Consider the following 27,813-nt stretch of genomic DNA (forward strand, 5'->3'; position numbering starts at 1 on the left):
GGTCAGAAGAGACCCCCGAGATCTCTGAGCCCAAGAAAATGGTCCGGTTTGGCCACCGGGAAGCTGAGCATGACCCGCATGCACCCCAGCGCAGCGCAGGATGAGGGCAGGGTCCGGCCACAGGATACGGGGACGGCAACAGCACATGAAAATCCTCTCAACCTCCCGCTGCCGCGGCAGGGAAACAGCAGCAGCCCGTTGTTTGTGCCTCCCTCGCGGCGATAGCTATCAAGAAGGCAGACCGCTACTTTTCCGGCCATTAAAACAAGCGCCTGGATATCCTGATAGGGTTTGCATGGAGCAGGGCTGAGTCTAGACCAAACCTGCGCCTGGAAAAGAGATTCAACACCCGCCCATGGCCAGACAGGGCGGCTGCTGGGCCGGGGCTGCCCATCCAGCCCCAGGTGAAACCCGCCCAGACTGGAGCAGGACAGGTCCCCAGACTGTGCAGGGACCCCGGAAAGCTGTTGGATGGCTCATTAATCAGCCCCATGTACAAATGAGTGGCAGCAGCACCCATGGAGAGGCAGGTCGCTGCTCTGGGACCCCATGGGGAAGGGTGCCTGCACGGCGCCCTGCTGCGGGATGCTGGATCCACCCCGAGAAAGAGGTGGAGGCGCAAAGCAAGGCGGGGAACCAATGCTTTAAAAGATTTTTATAAAAGGGGCCCTGAAATTACAGTAGCTGGGATGGAAAGCAGGGCTGCCCTAAGCCAGCCCCCAAATCCCACAGTCCCTGTTTCTGGGAAGTTTTCTGTGCGTACAGCACAGCTCTGTGTGCCCCCCGGCCGTGTGCTCTGTGCCCTCGACCCCCGGCCGCTCCTCGGCACGCAGCCCTTCCCGGCGCGCCCAGCGTGCCCAGCACCGCGCAGCCAGCGTGCCCAGCACCGCGCAGCCAGCGCGCCCAGCACCGCGCAGCCAGCGCAAAACCCGCCTTTCCCGAGCGGGCGCCGGAGCGCAGAGACGTGACCCTGGGGCTCAGCGCAGCCGTTTGCTCCTGGGGAGCCAAGCTCGAGGCCACCTCCCCGGGCAGCCCCAGGGCCTGCAGAATGGGGAGGCAGGATCTGCTATTCCCTGTGGCCTGTCCTGGCTTTTCCAGACCATTTACACATCTCAGGAGCCGCCCCGGCTTCCACTGACTCATCCCCCTTTCCGCCCGGACCTGGCCGGGCCGCCGGCTCCTGCCGGCTCCTGCCCGCTCCTCTCCCAAGCGGGAAGTAACGAGCATGGCCCTGAGCGCCGGAGGAGACGACGCAGCCCAAAACGTGACGGCCAAGGACAGATCAGGATTTACCATCTCTCCCTAAATCCTGCCTGTCTTGTAAATGGGCGGCTTAATCCTCCGGCTCCCTCTGAGGTGCAGCCAAGCACAGCAGATGTAATTAGTGCTCGCCTTGAAATAGCTTGCCTGTTGCAACTGTCCCTCTGTCTGTCCCCTCCTGTCCCTGGCTCCGGGCAGGCAGACACCCGGCTGGCAGCGTCCCTCGGGATGCAGCTGGGATGGTCAGAGGCTGGTTCTGGCCACCCCTGCCCCTCAGGCCTGGGCTAAGGGGTCCCAAGGACCATCCTACCATGGAGGTGGTTCCAATAAATGCAGAAATACCCCAGAGGCAAACAGAGGAGGGTGGGGGTTTGGCCAAGCCACAGCAACAAGTGTCCAGAGGCGGCCCAAGATCCCTCCGGGCTTCTCTGCACATGGCACCTGGGACCCCGCTCCCTGTCCTGGGTGTGGGGACCAGCACTGTCCCCGTGGCTGCTCACGGCAGCGATGGAGCCGCTCGGCCCCAGCCTCACCTCGGAACTTCTTGGGCGGGTTGTCCAGGTCCCCGGCGGCCGGCTCCACCACGCACCGATCATCCACCAGCCTGCGGGGACACAGGGAGCAAAGGGTGTCAGTGACACGGGACGACAGCGGCGGCCGAGCAAGCGGAGCGGCTTTGCCACAAACCACAGCACCGCGAGGGCAGGCGCCACCAGCACCTGGCCCAAAGCGACAACAAAGCTGTGTCTCCTGTTTCCCATCCATTTGTTCACTATCAATATTTAGCACGCCAACACTCGGCTCCTGGAGGAGCGGCCGTTGCTGTGGCTCGCTCCAGACTCATCGCCCCTCGTTCGCCATCACTCGCCATTTCTTTCACGTGCATTTTTCATCCCAGTCCCTTGGGGCAAACAGTGGCAGGTACAAACTGGCAGCCAAGAAACACGGAGCTTTGTGTCAGCCGCGCTCCTGGGGCCTTTGCTCGGTGACCCGCGCGGGAGGCTCAGCCGCCGGGTCCTGCCTTTCCCAGCTCCCAGCTGAGCCGAATCGCGCGGCCGGCCCGGCACACCGGCTGCGCTGCATCCCACTGTTCGTCTGGCAAAAACGCGATGAGTTCAACTTTGATTCAGTGGTTCCCCCTCTGCGTCTGGGAGCTCACGCCACCAGGACACGGAGGGTGTAGCTGCTGCAGATGGAGCTGGCAGGGCCCCCCCAAACCCAGTTATTAATTATTATCTGATTGGAGGTGGCGGCTCTGCCCATGCAAAGGGCTGTTTGTCTCCTCACCACCCACCTCCTTGTTTTCCCAGCATTGAGCAAAATCCTCCAGGCTGGGCCAAGGACTGATTTCAGGATGGATGGGGTGTTACTTTTTGAAGTCACCGAGAACAGTGAAGTACGACCTGGTATGAGGTTCTGCTCAGCCCCCAAATGCAGCGGGACGAGCATCACCCGAGGGGCTCACAGCATTGGGGCCACCCAGAGCTCGTCTGCACGGCCCAGAGGCTTCCACGGAAGCTCCTGTGAGACAGGCTGCACCCGCTCGCCCGCTTTCTGCCAGCCCTGGGAAGCGAAGCAGCCAGAGAAACTGCGCTCTGCCCCGGGCGAGGAAGTGAGAAGCGTGTCCCCACCTGCGGAGGCTGAATTCAAGCAGCCGGGGAGCGTGCGGGCGGATGCAGGAATGTACCCAGGGCGCCGTCCCGGGAGGGAGCATCGTGGCGGGGACAGCTCTGTCCCTGGCACCGCAGGGGAGCTGCAGCCTGGAGAAACGAGGTGTGTGCACATGGCAAAGGGCCCCGCGGAGCCCATGCTGTCCCCTCCGCTCCCCAGAGGACTCTTGACCCCCCAACAAACCAAACAGCCAAAGCGTCGCTGCAGATGGACACAGTGCGCTGCAAAGATCTGGCAAAAGAGACACGCATCCCGTTTGCAGATGCAGCCTCCTTCCCCAGCCCAGCCCGACGCCGGAGGAGGGGGAAATTCCTTTCCATAGCTCAGCAGAGGGGAATTTGGCCTCCATGCGGATGGAGCGGGACCCCGGGGTGCTCCGAACACCCAACGCTGCTGCTGCACCCCCAGCTCCCTGCAAAGCTCCCGGGGGCTGCGGGAGATTAACCTCACATTTCAAATAAAGAGAGAAAAGCAATTTCTCTAATGCTTTTGGTGGCAGCAGAAGCTTAAAAACAATTAGCAGTGACCCACAGGAGATATGCAAAGCCTCAGCCCAGCCCCGGTGTCACATGCAGGTGGTTTTGGTTTCCATTACTATTATTTGTATGGGGACAGGGAGGAAGAAACACGTTCGATGCACCTGGGAGCAACGACCCCAGGGCTGAGCCCTCCCAAGCCCCGGGTCGGGCTCAGGGCCTGACCCTCCGCACACACCCAGCTACCCCAGCGCAACAAAAGCAAAGGGCTCTATGCATCTGTGCACTTTAAAAACTGAAAATCGTCCATCGTCACGGCAAGGGGGCTCCGAGGAACCGCCTGAGCTGTGCGGCCCATTTTCAGCACTGAAGCAAAGGGCGCAGGAGCCTCCCACCATGGCAGCTCTGCCCAGCGCTTCCCATGCTCAGCGTCACCGCTCTGCCCCGCGGACACGAGACAGCGACCTGCCGGCCTGGAGCCTTCAGCACTTAATGATGGCAAGGCAGTTCCAGCATCTTTAATCCTAGCATTACATGCTCTGCAGGAATGCAAAGTGTTATTTCTATTAAACTGATACTCCAGACTAACATTCTTCAGTTAAAAATTGCTGGAAATAAGAGGATTCTGACAGGGTGGACATGAGTCACCTGGGCGACTGCTGGGGCCGGCATGCACTTCCAGTAATAACCCGCATTATCTCGGCGGGACGGGGCAAGTCGAAGCTCCCTCTGCTATTAGAGCAGCGGGGACCTGCGGGCACTCCCTGCGTGCCGAGCTGTGGGGGCGACACGGGGCACACAGAGGGCGGGTTTCATTGCTCAGGTGTTAATGAGAAAACAGGCTGTTGGTGTCCAAGCACCTGGAGGAAGCTCCAGAGCAAACCAGCAGGCTGGATGCACTGATGAAAACTTCACGCTTTGCCTTCCCAAATTACCCCCTGGCAGCAGGAGGGGCCGGATCCTGCGCATCCCAAGCCGCCGGCGCAGCCCCGCGGAGCGCGGGCGAGCATCTGCTCAGCTTTAACACGCACTCAGGCAGCGGTTCCAGCGGGGCTTTCTGCGAGCTTCCAAACATCGAGCACAAAGTGATTCCCTGGCCCGGGGCCAAGGCAGAGCCTTCGCCGGAGGTCAGGGGAACAGCAGCTGGCCCAGCAGCGCGATCCGCGGCGCTCGGACACCCCGAGCCGCCCCGGGGACGGCAGCCAGCTGGGGCTGACGTGGAGCCGCCGCTCAGCAACGCCACCCTGGGCTGGGGAACACGAGAGAACCTTCCTTGGGTGCCCGGGGAGCTCCGGCACGTCGTGGTCCGGGGGTGCGCAGGCAAGGAGCGCTCGGGGAGGAGGGGAACCCCAACCCAGGCAGGAACACCCGCCACAGAGCCCGTCCGTCCCTGGCGGTGAGGAGGAGGAGGCTGAGGAGGAGAGCTCGCTGTCGGGCACAGGGCTGGGTCAGCCCCTCCGGCTCGGGGCGCGTATGGGCACTGAGCCGCAGGGAGGAACACAAATCAAGGGAGCAAACACAGGGCAGCCACAAAAACGCAGCTTTTCCCCGCTGCCCCAGCCCGGGAGGAGGAAGCCGCTCTCGGCCTTGCGTGCAGAGATGGGTTCGTCCTGCCCCAGGGGCGCTGGAGTTACCCTTTAACCAGCTGCGTTTCCCTGAACGGCTCCGCCCTGCAAATCCACCTGCAGCCACAGTCACAGCTACCTGAGCTGCTATTTCACCTCACACAGCACGGCCGCCCTCAGCCCAGCTCCGCCACGCGCTGGGGCGCTGGCACAGGGATGGCACAGCACCGGCCCATTGGGTGCACCCCTTAACGTGACACTTGTCACCAGCACCTGGAGACACTCCACAGCACCCCACTGTAGACCCCCAGTGATCCCACACCAAAACCAGCCCCTCTGCGAGGAAGGATGGAGCGAAGGGCTTCTGGCAGGGTGCTCAGCTGGGCACACAGCGCCCAGCGCGGGGCGGGCAGAGCTGTTTGCCTTGCAAATGAGCTGAATAAGGTCCGGAGCTGCGGCAGGAGGGCTAGAGAAGTGAGTCACCCAGTCCTTTATCGCAGGAGTGATTTAAGGTGTGGTTGGGTCTGCCAGGTCGCAGGGCACCGAACGATTTCAGAGGGCGGGAAACAACCTGAGAAAGCAGAACCCCAGCAAAGTGGGGCTGTGCAGCAAAAAACGTGCTGGGGCCTGGGAGAAGAGGCTCTCCAAGCAAGCCCAGCTTTTCAGATGCTTATAAGTAAGTCTAGAGAAGCACCTGGCAAAAAGGGGGACTTGGGGTCAGAGCTACAAAGGGATCGGAGCTCTAAAGAGTCTCAACACCTCTTAATTCAGCTCCTGGTGAGCCATTGGGACGTGCTGCACGGGCTAATAGCCAGTGCTGGTGCTGCCTGGGGACGCGCCGGCACTGGGACACCGGGCCAGCACCAAGGAGACCTCTCCAGAGAGGACAGTGGGGATGTCCCCCCACCCTCCCAGGGCACTGGGCACAGAGAGGCTGCATCCTGCAGGTGCAGGACCCACTGCCCAACACCAAAGAACTGCACACGCAGGGATTTTGTGCCCAGGTCTGCACCCTTTTGCTCCCAGTTGTACCATTTCTGGGCAGCATCCCACAGCTGACTGGAGGAAGGCTTTGGTGGGCATTAACCCAGCGGCTGCATGTACCCAGCGGTGGGTGCACGAACACGTGTAGGCGAAGGTATGTACATCTCCGGTTATACATAGGCATGTGGGAGCAAGTGCATTCATCGCAGATTATAGAGCCGGGCAGCTCCTGCCCCAGGAATCCCATCCAAGTCAGCATTCCTGCCTGAGCTCAGCCTCTCCTACACGCAGCGTGGGGCAGGCACGCTGGCACAGACCCACGTCCACCCCGCGGGGCTGCGGACAAGGTTTGGGTCCCTGCTTTGGAGTAAGGACAAAACCCAGCTGGCCCAGCCAGAGCCCTTGGCACGGCAGGACACGGCTGCTCCCCCGGCCGCAGGGCAAACGCTCCTGGGAGCAAGCAGCCAGTTCATGGAGCAGGGGATCGCTGCAGGTCCTGGCCTGGCTCTGCGTGAGCAGCACTGCTGGCTTGCACAGAAACAGAGGGGACAACGGACAGGTCCCCGAGCTCTCCGCTCATCTCCCCACGTCAGGCTGCGAGATTCCCATCCCACGCAAACAAGTGCAGGAGGCTCTGAAGAGTTGGCTCAGCCTGGACCTGGCCGTGCCCTGGTCCCCCTAGCCCTAAGCAGCACTTGGTGGTCATGGGCACCCAGTGTTGGTGACCCTGCAGGGATTTCGGGGTGTGTGGGACCCCCAGGAGGGACAGTGGGAGCCAGCGCTGCCTGTCCTGGGGAGCGGCAGCCTCCAGCCTCACTGCACAGGGCTGGAAGCATTTAATCACCCCCGTGTCCCGGCAGGGATCCCGGCTGCCCAAGTCACCCCGCTCGGCCACACAAAACCCTCCCTAAACCCACCGACCCCTCTTGCTGCTTAAACCCTTTTCATCTCCCCCAGGCCCTAATGGGAGGGCAACAGTTTCTGGCCACGGCTGCCAGAGAGGGTGGGCTGCAGGGTCCCTCCAGGGCCACATCCCGTCCCCAGCAGCGCTCGGAGCTGGAGCAGAGCCCGGAGCCCAGCCTGCCCTCCCTCCGGCACCCGCCCCCGCTGCAGCACCCGGAGCCCTCCAGCCCCTTTTCCCAGCGGGCTCGGGCTCAGCACCGCTTTCCTGCCCCGTCCCGCTGTCCCCGGGCTCCCCGGCCGGCAGCCACGGGGTGTCTCACTCACCCCAAAGTGCTGATGAAGCCATTGACGGAGCCCTCGGCGTATAGGGAGACGATGTCCCCGATGTGCAGGAAACTGGACATCTCATTCATGGTTGCCCTGGCCCCGGCCCAGCGCCGTTCCTGCCCAAGTCACCTTCCCGTGCCGAAATCCCGCATGGGGAGCGGGGCTGCGGGAAACCCTGCTGGGGGGTCACCCCGGCGGGCAGCGGCGGCAGCGGGACGGCAGCGACGGCCCCGCACAACTTCACATGTGCCGAGCGGGGAGCCCGGGCAGCCGGGAGGAGGAGGAAGAGGAGGAGGAGGGAAGGTGGGGGGATGAAAATCAATTAGAGGTTTGCATGAGATCTGTCCGGCTGTCCGTGGCTCCGTCCCTGCCCAGCTCTCTACCTGCAGCCAATGGAGAGCGATCAGGAAGTCCCGCTCCGACAAGCATGCAAATAGTGCTGGCCTGGGAGGGGAACCGCAGCTGCCGGGGTGAGGGGGGTGCCCAAAAAGAGGCCCCACCCTCCGCTCCCCGCCTCCCGCCTCGGGGCGCTGGGGGGGCCGCGCACCCCGGTCCCCTCCGACGGCCCCGGCTGAGGATACGGACTCACCCGGAGCCGCCACCGCTCCCGGGGCTCCCCCCGTCCCGGGCAGCCCCCGGGTGCCGGGTCCCTGCGCCCCAGGCCGGACGGAGCCCCGTGGCTGCCCCTTCGGGGTCTCTCCAACTTGCCGGAAAGGCACCGGGGGCGCGGGGGGGCTCCCCGCAGCCACACTTGCCGTCCAGCAGCAAAAGCAAGTGGCCGACGCAGCCGGGATGTGTCTGCTCCCCCTGCACCGTCCTGCGGTGGCGGGGGAACCCGAGACCCCTGCTCCCCAAACCAGCCCCGGTCCCACCGAGCCCCCTCCAGGACCCCGCAGCCCAGGTGCTGCTCTTGCCATTTGCTTCATCCCCTTCCTTAGTCAGACACCAGGGGCCACAGCTCTCTGTCCCTGCTCCTGCACCCCAAGAGCAGCCAGCACATCCCCCAGCATGGGGCAGTCACGGGGATCCTGCACCTGCCGGAGCGCACAAAGCCCTGCGTGGGGACAAGGTGGGTCTTGCTGGATTTTTCTGCCCCAGGTGAGCACCTGTGGCTTCCCAAAGCCCAGCTGCCTCCCGCCAGCGCGCCGCTCCCCAGCTGGGCCAGCTCCCACCTGCGTCACCTCCCGACACTTCCGTCCCATCACCAAACCCTCCCCCGTTCAACGCACAGGGTCTCCCCCTGCACCCTCAAACCAGGGCGACCTCCAGCCCCATCCAACCTGACGGTGCCACAGGGTTCACCCAGTGCCCAACACAGCTGCAACCAACCCACCCATCACCACGGGAGCTGGGAGCAGGAAGGAGCCCCCAGCCCCAGAGCCCCCCCAGTCCCTGCAGCCCAGGAGGAGCCTTTCCGCAGTCACCCCAACACCACAGGGCTGGACAAGCAGCTCTGGGCTCCCAGTATCGCAGGTGGAAAAGGGCCACATCCTCAGAGCATCTTCTGGACAGCACAAGTGCCCTAGTTCTTCACTTTAATTAAAACTTGCCTGCTGTAAAAACAATATCAGCGGGGGGAAGCATGATGCTTTCCTCATTTATTTCCCTCCTGTCCTCCTTTCTTGCAAACAAACATACAGGTTTCAGGAATATAAACCTTGCCCTAAATAGTGATTTTTTTTCCACTAGGAAACGGACAGGTCCCCTGGCAGAACAAAGGGAAAAAAATTAGTGCAATTCCTCCGGGGGAGATGCGAATTCAGGTCCATCAGGATTAGCTGCATTTTCAGCACAGGACAAATTTAGAAGCCTTTATCTCAGGGCAACAGAGGGGGAAAGAGAAGATCACAAGAAAAAAATAAAACTTGCTGCTGTTAAAAGCAAATGAAGGTTTCACAGTAGGAGCTCAAAGGAAGACCCCAAGGAATCAAAGATGAAACTTTGTGCACAAACCAGCTGCTTTGATGGAAGGCACAAGCAGCGCCTGACCGAGGGGCCGCACAGCGTGCCTGCGCTGGCGCCCGCGCCAGTCCCGCCGGCCGGACAGCACCGCTCCCCACCCGGCCCCAGCTGGCCAGTGTATTTCTGTTGTGGCCCAGTCGCTCTCAGCTGCCCCCAAGGTAGCTGCAAACCGTCCGCAGCCCTTGGGGAGCGCGCAGCCCTGGTGCGGGATGCTCATGGGCACATGCAGCGGGACGGCTGCCCCATTGTGCCAGAACTCACTCCCCCAGGCCCCAGGGAGATAGAAGAGTTAAAAATAAGAGTATTTCCTTCCTTACCCCATATTTCAAGCCATGTGATAAATAAAAACTGGGAGTTCCTGCCTCCCGGAGAAGAAGCAGCTGTGGAGAGGCAGCGGTGAGTCAGTGGAGCAGCGCTCGCCCCATCCCGAAGGCATGGCCTCCAGCCCTGGCAGGGACACCGCCACATTCCTCTCACATGCCAAAATGGCTCCTTTGTAGGCAACTCCTCAAACTGCGGGGCCACCTCCCTCCCCGGGCCCCAGCCCTGTCCACAGGATGCTCTTTTGGCACAAGCTCCCCTGTACCTGTAGACCCTTCCCGTGGCCCTCGGCAGCGAGTGCTCCTCAACGCGGATGGTGGCGCCTTCCCAACCGTTCCGCGACCCTCCAACAGGTCAGCCGGGGTTGTAAACCCGCAGGGCTGGACGGGAGCACAACGGAGCTGAAATTTGCTCCCAAAGCACCTGGACAAACACGTCACTGACGGAGAGAATAGCAAGCAGGGATGCTGGCTGGGGAGGCGGGTGGGTTGGTACCCGAGCAGCATCCCAGCACCTTGCTGGGTCCCCATCCTGCTTTTGCACGGGTCTCCTCAGGCATCCCAAATCCAGACTGGGAACTCAAGGGTGAAGCCACTTGGAAGAAGAAAGTGAAAAATAACTGTAGCGTCCTTTGTTCGAGGAGGAGGGAGGGAGACACTCGGTCCCTTGTGCGCGGGCAGAGCAGGGAGCAGGAAGGCTCTGCCAACAGATGCACATAAGAGGGGGATTCTTCAGCCAGGAGGCAAGTTCGGCCCTTGTCTCGCTGGCTCCGGCTGTGCCCTGACCCCGCTGCTGCCCACGGGCGCAATGCAGAGCTCTGTGTGGCGCCTTTCACGCTGCAGCACCATCCTCCCACCCCGCCAAGAGCAGCAGAGCTGGGCCAGGACTGACTCCAGGCTACAGTACCAGAAAAAGGGCTGGTTTCAACCTTGCTTCTCCTCTGGGTGGGGGTTTCAGAGCCCAGAGTAGCTACCACCAAGCCAAAATTGCTCCTTTGGTGCACAAGATGCTACGTGTGCACCCTGGTAACCAGGGTTAGCCCCCCAATCGGCTTTGCTTGAGCTGCAAAATCCAAACCACAAACCTCCCCCCAGCAGCCGTCTGAAAGGTGACCCAAGGTCTGCCGGGGCTGGAACCCCCTCAGGTGCCTTCATCAACCGGCAGAGACAGGGCCAGTCCCCTCCCGCCTGTCCCATCTGTGCCTCCGCTCGCGCCCGACCAGCTCCAACGGTGGCTGCGCCAACGGTCCCACAGGAGCAGCCGCGCTCCCCCAAAATAGCTCTCAGACAGGATGACTTTGGCCCACATCCTCAAAGGTGCCGAGGCTCCAGGTTACCTGGGAGAACCTGAGCCGCCAGCCCTGGGGAGACGGCCCGGGAAGGGGGAGACGCTGCTGCACACATGGTCCTGCGCAGACTGACCCCGGCTGTGCACAGGACGGTGTCCACATGCCGGTATCACCCTGACAAGACACAGAGGAGGATGCTGTAGGAAAATAGGGCGAAACAGAACAATTCCTCCAGTCCCATGCTTGCTCCTCGCCCACCCTCCCGTCCCCACATCCTGAGGATGGGCGGGGTGAGCAGCAGGAGCCGAGAAGCGGGGAGGAACCCCCACTCTCACCCGCCCGCCCCGGGAAGGGTTAAGAGACACTCGCGTTGAAGACACTTTGTACTTGGGTTTAAAAATACAGCCAATGCCCCGGTGGCTCAGCTCCTGCAAGTTGCAGGTATATTTCCACACTTGAGCCAATAACCTTCCTCGAGGGAAATTTAGGCTTTTTATGATTAAAAGGGGAAAAAATAATAGTGGGGAATTAAATATAGTACAGAACAAGAGAACAATTAGCAGTTGCCGTTAGCGACACTGGGCCAAGTTTGGGACAAACGCCGCGGCTGGCTGGAGAGCAGCAGGGCTGGGCACGGCCACCGGCACGGCTGGCACGGCCACCGGCACGGCTGGTGCGGGAACTGGCCAGGCGCTCGGGCAGGGAGGGACTCCCGGTCCTTGGCAAATGGCCCCTGGGAGCCTGGACCCGCCAGGACCCGGACCCCGCGCACAGCCTGCCCGCACTGCCCACGCTGCCCACGCTGCCCGCACCTCATGGGCAGGATTTGTATTTTTCTCTATCTTCGTTTTATCAAAAGCAAATGGAAGTGTTTGCACAGGCTTGTAGCTTCCCTAATAAGCAAACACAGGTTAATTGTGGGGTGGAGCAGGACTGGGGCTGCCAGCCATCCTGTCGCCATGGGCCTGGGTGGCAGCTGGTGGCAGGGACAGAGTGGCTGAGGGAAGAGCCCCGCTCCCCATCTTTTCCAGTGCGTTGCCCAAGAGATTTTGCGTTGTGCAACCTCCCGGCCCAGCGGGCTGTGTGCTGCCCGCGCCTCGCTCACCACCTGCGCGCAGCCACAACGCAAACTCCTCCGCAGTAGCACAACTGGTTTGCTTCGAATCAGCTGGTTTGTTGCCCACCACAGTTATGCCCATGTGAGAGCATCACTAATGGCTTCGCTGGCTCATCTCCAAGGGCACACACTCATTTACATCCTGGGCAAAGCCTCCTGTTATTCCCCCATGCCCTGTTCACTCCCACACATCAAGACAGGGACCCACACCAGACTGCTTTGTAGGGTCCCCATCGATGGGCAGGTTTGCAAGAGCAGCCAGTGACTCTGGAGCCACCTCGAGCATGGCTGGAATCAGATCACAGCAGCGTGTCCCAGCCCCTGCAGAAATCCAGAGGGATCCGCTGCAAACCACTCTGCAGCACGAGGAGCTAGCGGCACAGGCTCTTCTTTCAATAGCTCTTTTGGAGATGGATTGCCACACCAAGCAGCATTTCCTCTGCTTCCAAGTGGGCCACGCAGGCCCTTTGCCTGCCTTGCGGTCAGCACGCAGCGATGAATGAACAACACAGCTTATCGGGGAGCGGATGGGAAACGCACGCCAGCTCCAGCCCGGACGGGCGCGCTGCCCACGGCAGGACGGGCTCAGCTCCGCGGATGCTCCGCAGGGCTGGCTGCAAACAGGGTGCATGCTGCACCCAGCTCCCCTTGGGTGGGTCTGGTCTGAAGGGTGCAGGGACACGAGGGAACGTCAGGGAGAGGAGAAGGGGCAGAGCGCAGACGAGCTGGCTTCCTACTACAGACCCATCCTGCCCTGGCCTCCATTTCTCCCTGTAAAGTTTCATATAAAATGGCTGATTTGAGTTTCTTCCCTCCTCCTCAGCTTTTTGAGACAAGTTAGTGCCAAGCAGCCTAATTACAGTCTTTGCAGAGATAACCACATGCTTTCCTGCTGAATGACAGGCTGGGTTACTGCGTGGCTCAGGGCCAGGACCAGCTGCCTCCTGTCTGGGCCAGGCCACCTCCATCACAGCGCTTGTCCCCGAGGGCTGGGGGGCCAGCGCATACTGCTCCCCTCCAGCAAGAGCGTGCTGAGAACAGGAAGGTGCAGGCAGCCCTGTCTGCGAGAGCCTGGCCACCGCAGCTGGGTTTTATGGCCTCTCGTGACATCGAGAGGAAACCCGCTGTGAGTGCGGCCGGGCTGCTGCACGGGTGCTGCAGCTCCCACATCAAAGGAGACGCTCGGGGCGATGCTGCAGTGCAGGCAGCCGGGCACCCCGGGACAGGGATCCCCTGCCGTGCTGCACCCCATCCCCGCATGGCGGGTGAGGAGTGTCCCTGGGTGCCCAGGGATCCCCCGCTGTGCTGCACCCCATCCTGCACTGCGGGTGGGGAGTGTCCTGAGCACCCAGGGACAGCGATCCCCCGCCGTGCTGCACCCCATCCTGCACTGCGGGTGGGGAGTGTCCTGAGCACCCAGGGACAGCGATCCCCCGCCGTGCTGCACCCCATCCTGCACTGCGGGTGGGGAGTGTCCTGAGCACCCAGGGACAGCGATCCCCCGCCGTGCTGCACCCCATCCTGCACTGCGGGTGGGGAGTGTCCCGGGCAGCCGGACAGGCTGCGGGTGCCCCAGCTTGGGGAGCGGGGAGGGCAGGGAGGGGCTCTGTCCCCAGCCATGGGGCTGCGTGTGGCCAGGGCTGAACCGAGCTCAGGGCAGCAGAAACCCTGGGCCGGACAGGCTGCTGGGGCTGGTGCACAGAAACACCCCAGCACACAGGTTACCAGCGCAGGACAGAACCACGTTTCTGCTTTCACCCCAGGGAGCTCCGTGCCCTCTGCGCTCCCGCTGCTCTCAGACCAGCCCCGCACAAGGCGGGGGAGCCGCTTTCCAGACACCCCGTTGCATGTGCCCCAGTGCAGCAACCCCCAAATGCAGCAGCTCTTACCGAACGTCCCTCCGCAGGGTGGGCGTCACGGAGCGGGACCCGCCGCGCTCAGGAGCCGCAGCAGCCCAGGAAACCCCCCAGGCCCAGGGGAGTTGCCCCACGGCTCCGTCCCCTTTAAGAGCTCCCACCTACCCACCCGCCCCTGCCATTAAAGGGCCGGGGTCACCCCACCCGCCCCTGCCATTAAAGGGCCAGGGTCCCTCCACTCAGTGCTGCCACTAAAGGGCCGGGGTTCCCACTTGGGTGCTGCTGAACTAGAGAGTTGGGCCCTCAGCTTCTTCCTGCTTCAAATTTTCTCTGCAAAGAGAGAAAGGGGAGATGGGGCAGCAGCAGTGCCTCACCAGACACATTTCCACCCTCACAGGTGAGGGGCATCCTTGTTCCCATCTCATTGTGCCGGGATGAAGAGATGCTGGATGTAAACCAGCTTTACAGTGGGTCCAAAAGGTGCTGGGAAGGAAACAGCCCAAAGAGCACCAGGAGGATCGATAATAACCAGGCTGAGATTTGATTTCAAGGGACCAGCCACATCCAGTTCTGAGCGTAACACTGGCTGGGTGTGCTCAGCAGAGCGCCAGGCTCGGCAGGGCAGGAGCACGTTGCTGCTCTGCCTGGCACAGCCACATACATCGGTCCAGCCTGAGCATCCACAGCAGGATACGTGCAGGAGCGGTGCTGAGGAGCCCGGACACCCTCAGAGACCATCCCAGCTCCCGGGGCTGAGTCACGGTGCTGTGCAGGGCGGCTCGGTGGGGAACTTCCACCAGCACAGAGGAATGCACCAAACAAAGACCCAAAATCCTGGTTTGTTGGAGAGGGAAGAGTTAGTCACACCAGCGCTCTGTGCTGCTGAGTCACCCGCAGCCACCCAGCCCTGGGACAAGGGACCGCAGGGTGGGAGCAACTGTTTACTGACTTTACATGTAAATCAATCAGGAGGTTGTGACGAGTCCATAAAGCCAAACAGTCACAAGCTGAGAGAGGAGGGGAATGGCTGGGCAGAGTTTATAGCTGTTAAAGAAAAAAGGAACCATAGAGGCGTTTTATCTGCAGGACCGGAGCTGGCTTTAAAAATTATAGGTAACATTATATTGCATTTTATATACCACCAACAGACCCAGAAGTTCTTTTATATGCTGCGGCAGATGCAGCTCCTTCCTGCCCGATTGAGAACAGCAGCGGGAACACGGTTTCTAGAGGCATCAGCATCTCTGCTGGGGCTGTGGAAACGCAGCTGCAAGCGGGCAGCTGGTGGCTTGAGAGCCCATGCAGGGTGTCCCGGGGCAGCTAACGGCAGCTCACACAGAGCAGGGTGCCACCGCCTCCTTGGGCTCTTAAACTGGGACACAAAGCGTGTTCGTGCTGGTAATGCGGTGTTTCCTTTATCATGGATGTCAGCTTAACATCTAGCATTTAATTTTAACACTCAAGGCTCGAGTTTCCAATGACTAATGTTTCCTTTGATCAAAATCACGGCTCTGAGGAGCGCGCTCCCCGTGCTGCTGGGAGGGAGGTGTGCGCAGCCCCGGCCCTGCAGGACACGCTTGTCCTGGTGGGATTTTGAGGTGTGCGCAGCCCCGGCCCTGCAGGACACGCTTGTCCCGGTGGGATTTTCTGGGGAGGCTGGGCTGCGGTTGTTGTTCCCCATCCCGGCTGGGAGCAGCTCTGCCCGGTTTCCCAGGTCCCTGCCGCTCCCTCCGTTGCACCAGCCCCAGGCATCCCCCGGGAGGGCTGTGGATGGGTGCAAACAGAAACCAGGTATACCTGTGACCTGTATGAACACAGCGATTCAGATCATTCCTGAATGCAAAGCAGGAATTACTAATAAATATATCTGCTTGTGAGCACGGCCGTTGCTCCTGCTGCGGGCAGGGCAGGAGAACCAACCACCCAGCCCGCGACATGAGAACCTCTGACCCACGGCTGCTCGGCTGCTTGCCTCCAGCACTTGAATCACTTCTCTCATTCAATACAGAAGTCAGAGGATTTCCTTGAAAATAGAGTCTTTGTTTGGCAAATATTTCTGCCGGCTGGTCCGGGGCTGTAAGTGCTCTTTGTTGATTAAATGACAATCTCTTTCTCAGCTGGTGCGATGCCATCAGCAGAGGGACAGGGTTTTGGGGCTGCCTGAATCGCCAGCTCAGGCTCTGCGCCTGTGCAGAGGAAGTGCTGCATGTGTTAGAGAACAGGTTTGTTTTTAAAAAATACCAGGCTACATCCTTAGTGGTTTTGAATTTGGGGCACAGGTTGTCGAGCTGTTCTGTGATTTTAGAGCACCTGAAATAATGGGGTCTTAGGCTGGAGGCGATCTCCTACAACCTCCCAACCACCACCATAATACAAATGGGTCGTAATAAAAAATAAATTAGTGTGAGTCCACAGAAGCCAGCAGAGCTCTATCCCTTCCACGGGCTGAGGATCCAGATTAATATTTCATTTAAAATATTCTATTATGTTGGCTCGTATCGTTGTAATATCTGAGTGGCTCGCATTTGTAATGCAACTTTACAACAGCTTTGTGAGGCCAGGAAATCTCCGACTGGAGATGATTTCAGATACTGGCCGCCTATTCCACTCGGTGCTGCACCGTCAGCTCCTGTCAGCGCAGGGGAGGACACGCAGCTTTGCAGAGGCTTTTCCATCTCACAGGGTTTGTGAGCAGCCCGGCTTGCCCTGGCCCCACATTAGTGTTTGTAAACAACGCTCTTATAACACAGCAAGCAGGATGTGGAGCACCACGTGAATGTGCAGCTTCTTGTTGAGGCAACAGGCCCGACTCTGCCCTCGGAGGGTAAAACAGTAAATCTCACCAAGCTCATTTCCAGCATTGCCAAGGACAACTCAGCGTAGGCAGCTCCACTTCCCACCTCCGCAGTGGCAACAGTGCAGGGACAAGGACCACGCTGACCAGGGATGCTCGGATGCCGTGGAAATGACTCGCTGCTTCTGCCAGACCTAATTTAGCAGCCAACACCAGCTGCTTCCCAAAGAGGCGCACGTAACCCTGAACCACGCTGCAGCGAAGTGAGTCAGCCACGGCAAACCCTTCCTCCCGACACCTCCCGGCCTTGTGCTGGTGTTTGACATATGACCTGGTAGAAGCAGATTGCTAATAATAAATACCTGTATTTTATATAGCACCTTTCTTCGGGAAATCTCAGACGGTTTTACACAGAAGTCAAGTCTATTTGGAGCTCAAGGCTCCTAAGGATGTGTCAAGGACAGAGAGTTTTGGTACCCAGGAAAGCAACACGGGAAGAATCTATTGCCAGAGCAGGTCTGCTAAACCAATCTAGCAAGAAAGTAATGAAGGCTGTGGTTAATTGGCCATTGTTAGGCTCCAGAGTAATCACCCCAGAGATGATCAGGGAGTCCAGCTCTCCCACAGCCACAGCTTCAGGTTTGCAGCCCAGCCTCCTGCACTGGGTCCGGCTCAGGAACTTGGCGAGCGGCGCTGGGTGCTGGTGCGTGCACCGCGGGCTTTGTGCCGGGCAGGTCGCTGGGCGGGCGCTTCCTGGCATACAATTCCCAAATTAGCAGGAGCCGGGTGCCAGCAGCTCCTCCGGCCACGGATGAGCCGCGGGGGCTGGGAACCGCGGCTGAGCTCAGGGCTTCGAGTGCCCGGGGCTGCCGAGCGGCACGGGATGGGACGAGGATGCGGGACGGGGCATCTCCTCCCACACACTCAAGGGGAATGAAGGGGCAGGGGGACACGTGTCCACCCAGGGGATAAAGATCATCACCAGCCAAACCGATCTCACCGCACCATTTGCGGTGTGGGAACAGAGGCAGAGACCTATCTCTTCTTACCCCGAAACTAATAAATAAAAACCTTAAAAGCCACAGAGAATAACTGATGGGGAGAACAAGAAAAAGCTGGAGGGTGAACAGGCTAGGAAAGGAGAATAAGTAATTCAACACAGACCTGTTTAATAAGGGAAAGTGAACAATCAGAGGGAGAAGTGAGAACAATTTATTCACACTAAGTTCTTAATCTAAAAAATAAAATAAACTGCAAACCAAAGGCAGGCTGTGCCAGGCAGGGCCGGGAGACCCACGCGTCCTTCCCCAGGAACAGGAAAGGAGGAAGCAAAAAGGGAAACACGGTGTGTTCAAAGGGGCACGTAGGAGAACGAAGAGGAAGAAGATGGAGCTGAGGAGCTCTTCGGGCCAGGCCTGAGCCTGGCTGAGGCCAGCGTGGGCAGCGGAGAGGAGGCGCTGATCTCCCCTCCGGGGGGGCTGCGGGGGGATCCCTCAGGGGCTGCTCCCCACCGCCCCGGGGAGCTGGACCTGGCAGGGAGAGAAGGATGGAGCTCAGGGCTGGGAGCAGCCAAGCCGGCCCCGCACCAGCCCCACGCCAGCCCGGCGCAACCATGAGCACAATCCAGGCTACTCCAGCAGCCACTGCCTGCACCCCTGCAGCCCCAGAGCAGCCGGACACCAGCAATTCCCACCGACCGCAGCTCCGGGAGCCTCACGGGGCACGTCCCTGCCTTCATCTGCCCGTGAACACCGTGCTAGTGCATCAGCCGCTGTTTGCAGACACCCTCTCGGATACTGAAAGGAGCAGCCATGCCGGCTCAGCCCCGCAGCCTGGGGCTGCTGGCAGATGGGTTCAGACAGAGAACACCCCCGTTAAACCCGGGTGCTTTCCTGAACGCCGTGCGCCTGCCCACACGCTGCAGAGCGAGGTGGCTGCAGAGAGCTGAGCGCAGAAGAAATAAATGCAGTGAGCAAACAACCCAATAAAACTCCTGGCCCATACAGCGGGAGACAAAGAAACCGCCTCCGCGCTCTGTTTTCCAATGGTGCTTTGGAGTTTCTGACCCCACTGCTGCAGCTACTTAAGACAAGACATCTGGGCTTTGCACGAGGGAGAGGACGGGATGCTGCGGGGGGTCAGGCCCCAGCACCCCCTTCCCACCGCCCAGCCGAGCCTTTCCTGTGCGGAGCGGAGGAAATGGCTTTTTCCTCTCCGCGGGGCTGTCCCTGCCTTCAGGGGAGCGTGCTGGTGTTCGGCTGCCCGCATCTCCCACCGACAGGGACAACCAGCCATGGACCTGCCTTGGCAGAGCCGGGCTGGGAAACTGCTGGTGCCGGGAGAGATGTCCCGTGTCGGTGCACCGATGGCGTTTGTCTCTTTCAACTGACCTCAGCCTTCTCCAGGGGTTCCCGCTCCACCTGCTCCCCGCCATTCCCAGCTTCTCCCAAGGCAGCCAGTGGGTTTCTCTTGCTCCGTCTTCAGAAAACCTCAGTGAGAGGAAGAAATACGTCAGGCACAGGCACCGAGTGCTACAGAAAATCGGAATAACCCCGAACGCGGTTCTCTCTTCACGCAGAGCCCAGCCGGCCCGGCTGTGACGCCCTCCGCGTGGTCTGGGCACGGCGGCTGCTCTGCGGGGACCTGGGGCATCGCAGCTCTGACCTTGTGCCCCGGGCAAGAATCGTTTGGGTTGGAAAAGACTTTGAAGAGCATCAAGTCCAACCATGAACCCAACACTAAGTTCACCTCTAAACCACGTCCCTACTTTCGACGCAAACCCTCTGTGACCCGCGCAGAGACCCCGGTACAGCCCCCCCGCCCCGTCCCCTGCTCCCCGCAGCTCCAGCAGGGTGGCCCTGGCGCCGCTCCGCCCGCTGTCCCGCTCGTTGGCAGTCGCACAGTGCCACCTGCTGCTGCCGGGACACGGTGTCCCCGGCGGGTTCCCGCAGCAGGTCTGGGGCCCCGCTCCCCGGGCAGGATGAGCTCACCTCTCGCCCGGGGCCGCAGCGCTGGGGTTCGCTGCACCCGACAGAGGCTGCTCCTGGCTTCCCGGCTCCATCAGCCTCCCCGGGGCGCCGTACTGCACCAGGAGAGAATAACTTAAAAAAAGCACAGTCATTTTGTCAACTCTGACAACAGTTTGATTCTGATGTAACAGTAGTTCCAGTAGCCGATTTTTAAAATAAACTCAAATTCTACCTCTTTGTCCCCTCGTCCAGAGATGCCAGAGCGCTGCACGCAATCAAGCGGGTGTCTCTGGGCACAGAAACTGAGGTGAGGAGGGGAAAAGGTTGGCCCAGGGTCACTGAGGGAGCAGCACCGACCCTGAGCAGCCATCTGGTCCCCAGGATCCCGCACTCTGTTGACTTGTCTCCCATATTTTGCCAGGCAGTGGCAGGATTTGTAGCTTGGCTATGTCATATCATAGAAAGGAGATCTATTTTTAAAAGCGCTGACTTTTCGACAGCTTCAGGCAGCTCCCCAGGACTACTGTTCAAATGCTGCCCTGGAGTCCCTCTTTGCTGTCTGGAACCAAACACTGCCCATTTCTCACAGAGCTGATTTAGTGCCCTGCAGCACCCTGCAGAGAAGAGGCTGAATTTGTCTTGTACCCGCAGGCAGCACCATTCACACCCCGCGCTCCAGCAGAACAGCTTTATTAAACCACCAGCCCATCCACCACCGCAGCCCATTCCCGCAGCTCTGCCAGGTCCTGCATCTTGTTCAGCGCCTCTCAGAGCCCTGACCGAGCAGCTGGAGCCTCTGCTCTGCTGCAGACCTGCCCTGTGTGGCCTGCATTGGAGATTCCATCCTGCTCCATCCACAGCTCCCACTGGCTGGCTCATGGTGTCCTGCAGATACTTTGGGTATTACCAGCATCCCCAACCTGATCCCCATCTCAGATGAAGACCCAAGATCCATATCCTCTCACCAACCTTGTGTGAACTCCCCCGAAGTCGGTTCACATTGAAGAGCCTGTTCCATGAGGACAGCTCTGCTTTCGGGGATCCTGCAGCCTCATCTGCTGTTTAAAACAAGTCCAAAGAAAACAGTGACTCCCTGGCACTGTCACCTCCCTTCCTTCATGCTGTCCTTCCACAACAATCAAACGTGTCCCCACTGGAGCATCTGAAAGAGGGAACGGTGCCAGGTCTGGGTCCCCCGGCATGGCAAAGCAAACAGAGTAAATGCCAGGCGCAGCGGGCGCTGAATCCAGCGAGCAGCTGGGAGCGGCGCCCCATTCCCCCACCCTGGCCATGCTCAGGGCTCTCTGCCCCGGCCCTGAGGCCACCAGGCATTCCCTGGGACTTCTCCCACCAACCAGCCGCCCCAGGCAGCCCCCGAGTCTGCAGGGATGGTGGGGATTTTCCCTTTCCTCTGAGCTGCCCTCTTACCTTTCAGGAGCTGCTCTTTCTCCCATTCAGTATCAAAATCCATAGAAAACATTAGCTCAGGGCTTGCACTGCTGGTAACATCTTCGCCATCAGCACCCGGACCCTGCAGGAGCCCATCACTGGAGGCAAAGCACAGCGCGGTGTGTTCAGACGAAGGCTGGTAGCACCAGAACTGCAATTTCTGCCCCTCTAGTAGCAGCACTGACACGGCTGGGTCTGGTTCCATCCCTTGTCAGTGACCGCAAAGGGCATTAACTCGGGTTCTGCCGGTGCCGCAGCCCGTGCGGAGCTGCCCGGGGACAGCAGGCACCTGCGGTGGGTGCGGGGTGCCCGGGGCTCTGCGGGTTCTGGGAGCCACCTGCAGCCACACTGGAAACACTGGGCTCATTTCAATGTTTTAAGGAAGTAAGGGGAAAATTGGGGTTTATAAAATCCAAATGAGCAGCTGTGTACAAAGTCCAAACGAGCAGCCTTCGCAGAGCCCCGGCTGCTGGGGATCCAACAAGCCCGATGAGGCCAAGGGGTCTTCTCCCTGTCCCCCCAGGGCAGCCGTGTCTGTGGGGACAAGCTGCCTTGACGGGGACACTGAGGCAAGCCAGGATTTTGGCCCCATGCCACCCCCACCCCAACGCTTACGTCTCCAGAGCTTTGCCGCTGAAAGTCTCCAGCATGGCCGTCCCCTTCTCGATGGCCAGGCCCGCGTGCTGCCGGGCTGGGCTGCCGGCAGGACTGTCCCCCGCGTCACTGGCCACCGCCAGCTCCATGTCGCTGGTGCTCAATGTCACACAGCTTCTGCTGGAGCTGCTTCCCAGGGAGCCGGCGAGGCTGAGCTCCCCCAGCAGCGGCTCCACGCTCTCCCCCTCCCAGGGCTCCCAGTGCGGGTGCTGCTGCCCCGCCAGCTCCCCCGGGCTGCTGCTGTCCCCAACGGCACCCAGCTCCTGCCCCTCCACGTGGGGCTCCCGCGTCCCACGCAGGAGCCCAAAGAGGCTCCTGAGGAGCTGGAGCAGGGGGGCACGGCCGGGAGCGCGGGTGACCGTTGGGGCATCCATCTGTGCCAGTGCTGGGGGCCCAACGGCTCCAAACCGGGCTTGAACCCAACAGGCCCAAACCGCCCAGAACCCAGAGCTGCGGCACTGGAACAAGGCCGGACAGGGGCCAGGTGGCACCTGGGGGACAAAGGATGCCCAGCCCAGGGCTGGGAGGGGACACAGACCCAGCACGGCCCAGGGCTGGGGGAACAGGAGCCCCAAAAGGCAAAACTCCCCTCCTACCCACAGGAACTTGTTCCTGCAGCACCCCCAGCTCTGGCCTGGCCATGAATCTTCACCGCAGCAGGGGAGGCTCATGGGGACACGCAGGAACTCCTGCAGCAGCGCGGTACCACGGCCAAAGAGATGAAGGGAAAAAATTACTCCTTCTGCAAGCAGCAGAGGAGCAAACGGCTTTTAAATGTAGTGTCTGCGTTTGCCATCGCAATGCGATACGTTTGCAACAAAGCCAGCAGCAAACTCAAGGACCCGTTTCCCAAACTCATACACGTTTCCCATGGGTGTTTTCCCCGGTCCACACTCTCGGGCCGTCTCCCAGCAAAGGGGCTCCTGGTGCGATGGGAACAGTTCACACCAGCAGCCACAGAGCCAGTGGAATTTCTTCCCTATTGCCTCGGTATCTCTAAGCCGCTGCAGCAGCAAAGCAGCTCTCCACCCCAGAGCCACACGTGGGATTTAAATCACTCATCAAATGATCTCCTAATGACTTGCTTGCCACCATCATTCCTTGATGTCCATACTGGCCGTTCCCATAGCAGAGCTGATGCTTTCAGACTCATTCCTCTGTTCCTGGTCCCTCCCAGCTCTTTCATCCTCTCCAGCAGCTGTTTGCAGACCCATGGCAGCGGGTCCTGCTGCCCACCCACAGCTCAGCCCCCACAGGCTCCTTGCAGCACTTGCTGGGGACACACAGGACTTGCCCAACCCTCCTGCACAGCTTATTTTCTGCACCTTTTGCTGCTCAACATGATTAGAAGCAGCTATTAATACCATATACCTGATGCACACCCAGCACCACTTTCCCTGGCTGATTTTCTACAGCCATGCCACAGAAGAGCTGCAGAATGTGACTGAGGTGGAAGAGAAGCGGTTTGCAAAAAGGAAGAAGGATTTTAGATGAGATTTGCTTTTGCAAAATTCTCACCAGCGCTGCTGCCTGATGAGGTAATACTAAGCGATGCTAAATCTGCAAGGGTGGTGAGACTCCAGAACAGCTCAGACTGATGTAATGTGGTGGAGAGAAGCACAGGACTCATCCTGCGGCAGTCAGCACATCCCACTGGGTCAGAATTGAGCTCCAAACCCGGCCACACACACACTGGCTGTGCACAAGAGCAGCCGCCACCAGCACAGATCAGCGGGGGCACTGGGACAACCCAGAGATTGGGACATTCAGACCCAAAGAGCCACCACTGCCACATTTGCCACCAAAACTGGGAGGCTGCTGTGAGAAATCACACCTTTCCTGCAGCCACTGTCATTTCTCCTAATCTTGATGGATTTCAAGTTTCCTCAGTCACTTGACATGAACCACCTCTGCCACCAGCCACTCTTCTTCTGGTGGATCAACGCAGAATTTTCCTTCTGGAAGCCAGAAATGCTCCAGTAACGACTTCAACAGGGCTCCCGGCCCTACCTGCCAGGGAACCCAACAGAGTGCAAACCGACCGCACTGAGGTACCACGGCCTTAACCGAAAGGTCAGAAAAGTCACTGGAGAATCCACAGAGAAGCCGAAGACTCAGAGGCGAGCAGGGTGCGGGCTGGGGTGAGCGAGCCCCGCAGCGCCGGGCTCAGTGGAGCAGCCCCGGCCCCGCACTACCCGAGTGCCCGCAGCCGGGCGGTGCCCCCGCTGCCCCCCAACCCCGGTCCCCGGGCGGTGCCGCCGCTGCCCCTCAACCCCAACCCCGGTCCCCGGGCGGTGCCCCCGCTGACCCCAACCCCAACCCCGGTCCCCGGGCGGTGCCGCCGCCGTCCCGCAGCCCCGCTCCCCGGCGCTCGGCGCTGCCGGAGCCGCTCGCCGCCGGTTCCCACGCTCCGGCCGGGAAGGCGCCTCTAGAGGGAGCTGAGCCCGCCCAGCTCCGCGGCTGCATCTATGGTCTGGGGTTGGGTTTCTATCTTTTTTTTTTCTTTCGTCTCCTTTTCCCTCCTCCTCCCGCCCTGCTCGCTTCCGTCCCCCGCGCCGGGCGCTGCAGGAGGCGCCAGGAAGGAGCGGAGGATGGGGATGGAGCGGCGCTCCGCCGGGATGCGGTGACTCCCGGCACCCCCGGCCCGCCTGCTCCGCGCCGGGACGCGGTGAGTAGCGGGGGGACACCCCCCAGCTTCCCCCGGGATGGGTTATCTTGATTTCTTCATTCAGCGGGCCCGGCCGAGCGGTGCCGGCGCTGCCGTGAGCGGGGCAGGGACGGGTAGGGATGCACCGGGAGCCCGAGGGGGCCCGGGGGGCGCCGGGGGGACCCGGCAAAGCGGAAGGGAGGCGCAGGGCCACCGGAGCTCCTCCGGCACCGCCTGCTGAACAAGGGTAAAGTACGCGGTGGTACCTCGGCGAGCAGCACTCGGGGAGCGATAGCTGGGCCAGGGCTGAAAGGTCTCGCTCCGGGCTGATCGTTGCCCCAAAGAGGGAGTATCACTTCTTTTCATAATGTTTCCCGAATAATTCTTTGTCCCTTGCAAGGCTGCAGCAATGACAGCCCCCCCGGCATCCCCATGCTCGGCGTAGGGGCCTGAGCGGTTCAGGGTGGACAGGACGGTTGGGAAGAGCCGTGTCCTGCGGAGGACGGGGTGACACCCGTCTCACCCCGCTCTGGGCTGTGACCTCAGACACAGCACACGCGGCTTTGCCGCTTCCTGCCCAGCGGCGCTGGGGACCTTGGGGACATGGGTGCGTGGGATTGGGGGGACCCTGGCACAACATCTGCTGGGCCAGCAGGACCTGCTGCCCAAACTAGGCAGACTCACCTGTGTTCTGGTCCAGGCCGGGAGCAGCGGGGCTGGTCCTGCGCTGTCCGTGCAGGGATGGGCACAGGGCGCGGGGTCCTGGGGATGTCTGTCCTGGAGAGCTGCCCTGCACACGGCAGCACGGAGTCACTCCCATACGCCGGCCCCAGAGGATGCTCCGCACATTTCCGGGAACGGGGTCTTTGTGACATGTCGAAGGGCCGGTTCAGAGCCCCAGAGCCAGGCTTGTCCATAGGGGTTATGGCTGCTCCTGCAGAGCCTCACCCTGCCTGCAGCTCACAAACCTGCCTCCCTGTCTGGGCCAGTCCCACCACCTTCCTTTGGAGGGGAACTGGGAGCACTGGTGAGCATATCATGAGAGCACACAGCGCTTGTGTGAGAGACCTTTAAGCAAAGGAGATGAGGGTGAAATTAGAAACAGTTGAGGCAAAGGTCTGATTCTTCTATTAGGGAAACCTGGCAGTTTCCAGGAAGGCCGATTCTTTGCATGGCACGTGCTCATTAATAAAGATAAGAGTCCTATACCATCTTGGAAATGTTGCTAAATCGACATTCTAGGTGCCACCTGCTGCTTTTTTTAACCCTTTGCAGCCTCCAACAAGAGCAAAAAGTCAGGGTGGAGCTGAATATTTTAGCAACTGCTGAGAATTAGACACTGTGCCCAGTAACCTGCAGCTTCCCCCAAGCCCTCTCCTCAGCCCGCTCTCAAGTCTTGGAGCGGCTTCGTTTCCTGCAGCTCGTGTGACTAGATGGGTGTCACATCCTCCACATCCCTCCCCGTTCCCTCCCTTATGATATTTTCGTAACAAAGAGGGAACAGGGCAGACCGAAGGGGATTGGGCTGGGAAGCAGAAGTGTGGGCAGCAGCGCTCTGGACCGTGGGGAGGAAGGCCCGGGGCACCCTGACCCCAGGGGGGCTGGCCCTGAGCTGTGTGGGCATTCCTGGTTTGCGGGGGGCAGTTTGGGGTCCTGCCGGGGAGCCCGCGCAGCGGCAGCGTGGTGATGGGGACGGAGATGTGCGCGTGTGCAGAAGGGCCGCGGTGTCCCCTTGTTGCAAGAGAAAAAAGCGCTGCAAGAAGCTATATTGAGCAGGAAACCGAAAATGAAAGTTCCTGTGAGATGCTGGCCACAGGCGCAGCCGCTTCCGAAGGGCTTGGCCAACGGCGAGCGGGAAAAATCCCGTGAGTCAGCTGCCTCTGGGCAGCGGCTCCCGCGTGCGCCAACCGGCCCTCCTGCCCTCGCCAGCCGGCCCTCCCGCCCTCGCCCCTCCTGCGGGCAGTCCCGCTGCGTCGCAAACTCCCTGTTACTCGTGGCTGAGCTCTGAGAGGTGAAACACAGCCAGCTGCACCGACAAACCTATCTGCAAACGTCATTCTGTGGCCATTGGTGTGGTATTGTACGGATACTTTACACGGGTGGGTGGGCGAGGAGGAGTCCGGATGCTGCTGTGACCCAGATCTGTGCCAGCCTGAAGCTTTGCCGCTGCCGCACGAGTTGGTGGGTTATGGCAGGAGCCAGCTCCCCTCCCAGCCCCACCTCTGTCCCAGCCGCTGGTCCTCACGGCGCTTTCAGCTCTTGCTTGTATGGGGTTGTTTGAGGTTGGGGAGGAAAAGGGAAATCCTGTCCTCGGAGGTGCAGAGGAGAAAACAGCATCTCCATCTGCGGCAGCACAGCTCGGCGTCCCTGAACGCAGCTCTGCAAACACACCGTGGCTTCCCAAGCCAGGCTTGATAAGCTTTGGATTTCCACCCCCCCATCCCCACCTTGACTGGAGGCTGTACTTTATATTACCTTTACAGTCTACATTTATTTTTCCTTCCAAATAGTCTTCAGTACGAAGTGATAAGCTTGGACCATGTGTTGCACTTTGACTCTTGACATGGGTGCTTGTTTATCCATAACCAGCGCTTTTTAAAATTTTTGCCCAGGACCCAATTTAAACTTCTGGTTGTTAGTGTGTCTTCATTAATTCAGACCTGGTGCAAATCAGAAAGCCCAGTTTAGCCCCGTGGGGTCTGGCTGGGGAACATGCCCCGGCATGCCAGCGGCAGCCCGGGAGCTGCAGCATTTCTAACCCGCAGGAGCTGTGGGGCTTCGCTTCCCTCTCTGCACAATCCAGGGGGTGAGGTCAGTGCGAGCAGCGGGGAGGGAAAGGAGCTGCAAGGAGCCCTAAACCACCGGCTGCGTTTGTTCAGGAGCAAACTGGGAAGTTCAGAGGCAGTACGAGCTGTGCCTTTGGCTCATTAAATTTTCTTAGAATAAGAGGAGCTCAGAAGGCATAAGAACAGAGGGAATTAGAGCCTCTGGACTTGGGAAAGCACAGACCTCGTCTCTTGTTGTGGGAAACAAGCCGCAGGTTCTTGTCCGGAGAAATCAGCCCCGTGGCTGCAGCTCCGCGTGGCGTGGGCTGGTGGCTCTTTGAGCCGCGGGGACTGCAGGTCGGGCAGCAGCGGAGCCCCACAGCTCAGCCCCACGGCTCAGCCCCACGGCTCAGCTCAGCCCCACGGCTCAGCCCCCAGGCGTGTTCTCCAGCTGCAGCCCAGAGGTTGGTGCTGTGATTTTTGCTTTAGTCCCAGCTTGAAGCCACTGCAGGTGCTGCTGGTTTCCGGCTGAGCAGAGCCGGTGCAGCCCCGCTGGCGCTTTCCAGCAAGAGTTAGTCATCGCTCCACCTTGGAGCCATCTCCCTGAGAAGGGCCAGGAAGCGATGAGCAATCTAGCCAAGGGACCTGAGGTCAGGAACCAGGGAACGCAGATCAGGAGGGAGGAGCCAGGCGGCTGGCACATAAAAGCTGGCAGCATTGCTCCTTCGAGCCCTTGGCTCAGCACAAGGGGTTCCCAAGGCTGGCCTGGGAGCTGGGAGGGACCAAGCGGCTCCCGGTCCCCGCT

The 27,813-nt window shown here is 60.3% G+C and overlaps 1 protein-coding gene across 1 annotated transcript in view; it reads right to left on the reverse strand.

Annotated features, from left to right (window-relative positions):
* ITPR3 (inositol 1,4,5-trisphosphate receptor type 3) overlaps nt 1-7,272 on the reverse strand; it is a gene marked incomplete at both ends in the record, with an annotated part of 34,749 nt that extends 27,477 nt beyond the window's left edge. The window contains 2 exons of the mRNA XM_080358153.1: nt 1,794-1,864; nt 7,184-7,272. Of these exons, the coding sequence (XP_080214279.1) occupies nt 1,794-1,864; nt 7,184-7,272 (160 nt within the window). The remainder of the gene's footprint in view (nt 1-1,793; nt 1,865-7,183) is intronic.
* Between the last annotated feature and the right edge of the window lie 20,541 nt (nt 7,273-27,813).

Source organism: Nesoenas mayeri, assembly GCF_963082525.1.
Source record: "Nesoenas mayeri genome assembly, chromosome: 23".
NCBI classification, from domain to species: Eukaryota; Metazoa; Chordata; class Aves; order Columbiformes; family Columbidae; genus Nesoenas; species Nesoenas mayeri.